At 40.6% G+C, this 6,808-nt stretch overlaps 1 protein-coding gene across 1 annotated transcript; it reads left to right on the top strand.

Moving 5' to 3' along the window:
- The first annotated feature begins 537 nt into the window (after positions 1–537).
- On the top strand, positions 538–5,321 carry GHSR (growth hormone secretagogue receptor). The gene is made up of 2 exons (XM_069083667.1): positions 538–1,382; positions 5,017–5,321. Exons 1-2 carry the CDS (start codon positions 599–601, stop codon positions 5,319–5,321), a joined length of 1,089 nt encoding a protein of 362 aa, XP_068939768.1. The 5' UTR covers positions 538–598.
- The last annotated feature ends 1,487 nt before the right edge of the window (positions 5,322–6,808 follow it).

Below are 6,808 nucleotides of genomic sequence, written 5' to 3'. Positions count from 1 at the left end.
CTGGGGGGCTGGAATAGCAAGCCTATTTAGGCAGTTAGAGGCTTGGGTATATGATGCCTTCTCATTTCTAAGGGGGTGGAACCTGGACCCACAACTCCTTCCCCTTGGTAACCAGAATGAACAGCAACATCCAAGCAGGGGAGAACAGAGGGAGGAGCCAGAGGAGGAGGGGGCAGCAGTGACCAGGGTGACTACTGCCAGGCTGCCAGGGCTGCTGCTACCCAGGACAAGACACCAGAGCTCGCCCTTCTCCTTTCCTCTCTTTTACTTCCCCTCTCTCCTCACCTATTATCCCTTTCCCTATACTCTCTCTCTCTCTCTCTCTCTCTCTCTCTCTCCCCCTCTCCCTTCCTCTCCTCCTATCTCTCTCTTTTCCCCCTCTGCCCACCGCTGCTTCCTCACAGCTTCTCAGCTGCCTTTTGAAGTCAACGCTCCTGCAGCCGCTCTGTGATTTCCTCCTAGCCCTAGTGGGGCGCGGGAAGGACCAGGGGCGCCCGACGCCGGGAAGGACGCCCAGCAGCAGCATCTCACCTAGCCCAGGGCATCTTCAGCCCATCTCCGCCAGCATCTCTAGGAAGACTCTCCAATAGCCAGCAGGATGTGGAATGAGACGCTGATCCTGGAAAGCGAGTCCAACTTCAGCCTGGACTATACGGATGAACCTTTCAACAGCTCCCAGGCGGGCCAGCTTCCCCCCTTCCCCAGAGCCCTGCTTACCGGGGTCACAGTCACCTGCATCGCTCTCTTTTTCATCGGCATCTCGGGCAACCTCATGACCATGTTGGTGGTGTCTCGGTTCCGGGACATGCGGACCACCACCAACCTCTACTTGTCTAGCATGGCGCTGTCCGACATGCTGATCTTCCTCTGCATGCCCCTGGACCTCTTTCGCCTCTGGCAGTACCGGCCCTGGAACTTCGGGGACTTTCTCTGCAAACTCTTTCAGTTCATCAGTGAGGGCTGCACCTATTCCACCATCCTCAACATCACTGCCCTCAGCATCGAGAGGTACTTTGCCATATGCTTCCCCCTCAGGGCCAAGGTCGTGATCACCAAGGGCAAGGTGAAGCTGATCATTTTGGTCATCTGGGCCGTGTCCTTCTTCAGCGCTAGCCCCATCTTTGTCCTGGTAGGAGTGGAACACGAGAACGGAACCAACCCCATGGACACCAACGAATGCAGGCCCACTGAGTTTGCCATCCAGTCGGGACTGCTCACCATCATGGTCTGGATCTCCAGCATCTTCTTCTTTCTGCCTGTATTTTGCCTGACTGTGCTTTACAGCCTCATTGGGAGAAAACTGTGGAGAAGAAAGAGGGAGGACATGGGACTGAGTGCTTCTATCCGTGATAACAACCACAAACAAACTGTAAAAATGTTAGGTATGGGATTTTTACTCTCTCTCTCTCTCTCTCTCTCCTATTTCTCTCTTTTCTCCCCCTCAGTTCTCCTTGGTCTATCCTCTCACTTTCTTGCCTTATCTTTCCTTCTCTTCTTTTATCTCCCCTTTGTCTTTCTTTCTCCATCTCTTCCTTTTTATTCTCTTTGCCTCCCTTTCCTCTCTCCCCTTTCTCATTCTTTCTTCCAGTCTGTCTTTTCCTCTTTCTCTGCCTTCTCTCTTTCCTTTTTTTTGACTCTTGACCTTTGTCTCTCTCTATCTCTGTCTCCCTTTCCTTCTTCTCCTTCCTCTCCTTCCCTCCCTCAAAAAAGTATTTGGAAGCATCATGCCTCTCCATGAACCCCAAATATCAAATATTATGTCTCTTTATTTCCTCAGGAGAGTAACCCTAGAAATTAAGTTTGCTTTGAAACCGACATATATCATAGAGCAACATATTATAGTGTTTATGTTCCCCAGTTCCTTTCCTATTCTCTGATTTGCAGGTAACTGATTAAATTTAAGAAAATATCATATCCTTTAAAATATTCTACCAAAGAGTTAAGTTCTAAGCTGATGGACATGCAACATATGTACAATCCAAGCAGATAGTTGAGACAAAAAAATCAATTTTTGCTTCTATGTCACTCATTGCAACAATTTTGTTTCACTTGATTGTTGGGGACACAACCCAAATGCCAACTGTAGACTTTCCTCTACTTGATAAAGTTCTCCTTCTGTTCAGCTCAGTTACTAGCAAGAAAGTGCCCCAGTTTGATCAAATAAAACTTATGTGAAAGGATCAACATCAGTAATTGTTCCTTCCCAAAGGAACTAAATCACCCCTAGGTTCAATGAGAAGTGAGAATTAGTACATTTTAGTTTAAAGATGAGGGTTAATTTCTGTTAATCTTATAAGCAGTCAAAATAAAATTGTATTTATTCTCCATAAATATCTCTACAATCATAAATTAGAACCCAGCACTATGCACACAAAGTCATGTTCAATTTTTTTCTACTAAAAATGCTTTCAAATCCACATTTTATCTGTAGCTTAACTTCTTAAAGTTTTGCTCTCAAATCTATCAGAAAATGGAATCTGTCTAAACTGAGTGGTAAATATTTTTAAAAAATTTATTTTATGTTTTTACTTGTGGAATAAAACAAGCATTTCCATAACATAGTACAATAAAAAAGATGATTGCACATGAGACTGCAAATCTATTATGTACAACTTTACAATTGGTAAATCAGCATCGTGGGAAATGTTTATATTCACATTTTGTATATTTAGTATCCTTTGGAGGAGAACAAATGAGGGTTTCATGTTTGTAGTTTTTAGAATCTCTGAACAATATGAAGTCTGGCATTAACTGACTTTAGAGTGCAAAACACTGGGGTCTAAGTCCCACCTCAGAGAAACATTGGTCTGTGGAACCCTGGCCAATTCACTCAACTTCTCAGTGCTCTCCACAACTTTCTAATATTATAAATTGCAGAGAAAGTATCACTTTGTATTGGTAGAGGGAGTTTCTCTATCTGGGAGCTCACGAATAAAATGACAGATCCAATCTGCACATCCAAAGTCCTTTACTATTTTCTAATTTTAAGAATTTCTGGATTACTGGATGTCAAAGGGATGAAATTCATAACCAATAATGCCCAAGGTTTTAATCATCTAGACCAGAGGTTCTCAAAAGGTATAGACCACTGACTATCTTCATTGCATTCAAAATAAAGCAAGGCCTTTTGTTGTTATTTCTGGAATTAGTCATTTCATTTCAGTGGAAATGAGAGACTGTAGATCAGAAGTCCTGGTTCTGAATTCTTCAGTTTAGTCACCTATGGGACCTTGGGCAAATCACTTCTCTTCTTTAGGTATTACTTTCCTCATCTGTAAAATGGAACCTTTCTAATCCTAATAGTCTATAATCAATGACTGCATTTAATTTTTTAAAACCATTGTCTCATTAGTGTATAATCAACAGAAAAACCATTTCCCCAGTAATTCAGGGAAGCTGGTCAATAGAAATGGGTGGGTCAGGTGATCCAGGAATATTTGCCTCACCAAAATAGCCCAGTAACAAAGATTTGAAAGCTACTTTTCTACACCAAAATTTTCCATGTTACTTTTGCTGGGCTTAGAAAAATCTTTTTATCTTTTATAGAAGCTGACATCTCAATGTGATAAATTAAAAAGTAAATTGATGACATTTTCTAATGGTGTTTAGTGTTAAAATAGTTTTTCTACTTGATCATTGCCCCTTCCCCTTTTAACAATGATCTTATTATATTGATTATCAATTAACTAGCAAGCAGTTATTAAGGGCCTTCTATGTGCCAGGCACTGTCCTAGGTGCTGAACACAGAAGTAGAAAAAATGAAATTATTCTTGCTTGCAAGGTGCTTTCATTCTAGTGGTGGAGACAAGAAGTAACTAGAAAAGCAATTGGAGAATAAATACAAATAAACAAAAAGCTGTTAAATGCAAAATGGTTTGGAAGGGAGGGCCCTAGCAGTTTCATGCAGAAGAGCCTTGAAGGAAGCTGACACAGTATTAGCTATATCTATATTCATCAAAAACTGAATTTTCAAAAATGGATTTCCTAGTCATCTCCCCCAAACATCCAGTTATCTTAATCATAAAATAATAATACCTGATATTGATTTGATGGTGGGAAGACCATTGAACTTAGACTAATGAGGAAATCACTGTATTTGGAATGAAATGACATAGGTTTGGATTCTGATCCATTTAACATTTCTGGGTCTCAGTTTCTTCCTATGTAAATGAGGAGAATGGACCCAATAACTTATTTTTTGCTTTTTTGTTTTGGAGGGGGGAAGGTAGGACCATTGGGGTTAAGTGACTTGCCCAAAGTCACATGGCTAGTTTTTTGTGTGTCTGAGGCCAAATCTGAACTCAGGTCCTCCTGACTCCAGGGCTGATGCTCTATTCATTGTGCCACCTAGCTGCCTCTGACCCAATAACTTTTAAGGTCCTTCTGGTTCTCAATTTAGATAGTACTTTAATGTTTGCAAAGTGTCTTACAAGCATTATCCCATTTGAATACCACAAAAAACCCTGTGATGTATGTACTTCAGGTATCAATTACCCTAATTTTATCAGTAAGGAAGCTGAGACTTAAGTGACATGGCCATACAAGTCATAAATGAAAGATGGTTCTAATCCTGCTTTATGTGACCTTAGACAAATCTCTTGAGGCTCCCTGGATCTTGGTTCTTCAGCTATAAAATTATGACCTTTGAGGGCCTTTCTAGCTCTGTCTGTATATGATCCCATGAAATGGGATTTGAGCCTGGCTCTTTCTGACTCTTAGTTCATCACGCCATTGGCCTCACCTGACTGCCTCTCCAGTAGACTATTGTTACACAGAACTTATTGGTCACCTTGGTCCAAATAGCTGGATTAGTTGTGTATTTAGAAATAGCTCTCATTAAACCCCAGGAAAGGGAATGGGGAAAAACAACATTTGGCCCTTTGTCTGAGATGAATCACACTCTCCTGCCACAAAAGCTTTCAAAAGAAATGTAATCTTTTTTTTTTTTATTAGCAGAACACGATTCAAGACAACATTGTTTGATCTCATGCTAAGTTTCTCTGATTTTCCTTTTAGCTGTGGTGGTGTTTGCTTTCGTCCTCTGTTGGCTGCCATTTCATGTGGGACGCTACTTATTCTCCAAATCCTTCGAGCCTGGCTCTTTGGAGATTGCCGTGATTAGTCAGTATTGCAACCTGTTCTCCTTTGTCCTGTTCTATCTTAGTGCAGCCATCAACCCCATCCTTTACAACATCATGTCCAAGAAATACCGAGTGGCTGTCCTCAGGCTCTGGGGACTTGGCCAGTTCTCCCAGAGGAAGTTGTCCACTATGAAAGACGACAGTTCTCGGGCATGGACAGAATTGAGTATCAATACATGAGCAAAATAAATTCATGAGCAAACAGTCACAATTCTGATATGAAAGCCATAATGTAGTTGATGTTGGTAAGATGTTCAAACACAGGTTTGGAAATAGGTAGGGAGTCACCCTGGAAGAACTGTCCTTTTGTTATCCAGGATTCATGGGGATGGGGAAAAGACTAGTAAAAAAGGTAAGGCTTTTGTTGTATGAAAAATTTGGCTTGATTGAACCACTCCTCAGAGGGCTCTTGTCTGACACTTCTGTTGTGTTCATTACCTGTGATTTTCTATTCACACATTGGTGCTGAACCAGAGAAAGGAGAAGAGAGCCTTGGAATAGGTTGGAGCAGAGAAAGGTTTGCACATTACTTTGTTTTGGGTGGAAATTAGATGTGCTTTTCTACAAAGACGAAGAATATTCAGTGAAAAGGAATGTTAGTGATAAATATAAATATAGAAGGTTTTCAAAACCAATCATCTCCATGTAGTCCTGAATATATGGAAAACAAAAATTTTATCTTGGTTAAAATGCCTTATGATTAACTTTTAATGGAGCCATTTTTCATTGCATTGCCAGCAGACTGTGATCTAACAATTAGTGATGAATTCTGAGAATCATATTCTCAGTGTCATTTTTTTTTTAGATAACTATTCCTACACTTGGGAGAAGAGACACTATGAGCATTTAAGATATTTTGTTGTTTTCATGGTATTTAATTATCTGCTCCAATACTCAATCAATGAAACTGGAAAGCATTTTCAAATGCTTTGTTCAGCTTAACAATCAAACAGAGGCTGTAGAGAAGGTTTGCATGTGGAGACACATAAAGCTCCTAACAAACACAAGAGTTATGGTGTTTCTGATGAAATTGATCCATTGGAAATTCACAAGTGACTTACGCCATAAAGATAGAAATCTCATGCAACTGGGAAGGTTTTTTTCTTTGAATGAATGCAAAAACCATTAAATTTTAATAGTTATTGACTTGAACTTTCCATCAGCTAGTCTCTATTGGCCTCAAAATATACATATCCCATGTTGCTTTGCTATGTACTACTTATGTGATCTCGGGCAGGTCACTTTGCCTCATTTTCCTCATCTGTAGTATGATGACGGTAAACTAGATGACCTTTGATGTCCCTCCCAGCTCTAAATCTGTGGTCCCATGATTGTATCCTACCATTTTTTTTATCTTTCAACAGTCAACATGTAAGACAAATGTAGCAGGTTTAAATGTATTTCTATTTCCCTTTTCTGTTTCTGTACATTTTCAAATGTCCTAAGTCTACTTTTATACCTACATTTTGGGGCATATGCATTGTATTTTGGTCAGTCAAAAAATTATTTTCCCTAATCCTGGATGAATGAACAGGGAACTAGCCTTGTAGTTATATCCCACTTGTGATACACATGCTGGCTCTGTGACCCTCAGCAAATCACTTAACTTTTCACTGCTCTAGTCACCCCCTGAAGACTAAGTTGCAGAGAATATGCCAGCCTACACT

Source organism: Petaurus breviceps, unplaced genomic scaffold (assembly GCF_028583685.1).
Source record: "Petaurus breviceps papuanus isolate PSGF00001 unplaced genomic scaffold, PetGlider_PUasm1.0 173, whole genome shotgun sequence".
Classification (NCBI taxonomy): Eukaryota; Metazoa; Chordata; class Mammalia; order Diprotodontia; family Petauridae; genus Petaurus; species Petaurus breviceps.
The sequence above is the reverse complement of the archived record's forward strand: the minus strand, read 5'-3'. Positions and strand labels throughout refer to the sequence as shown.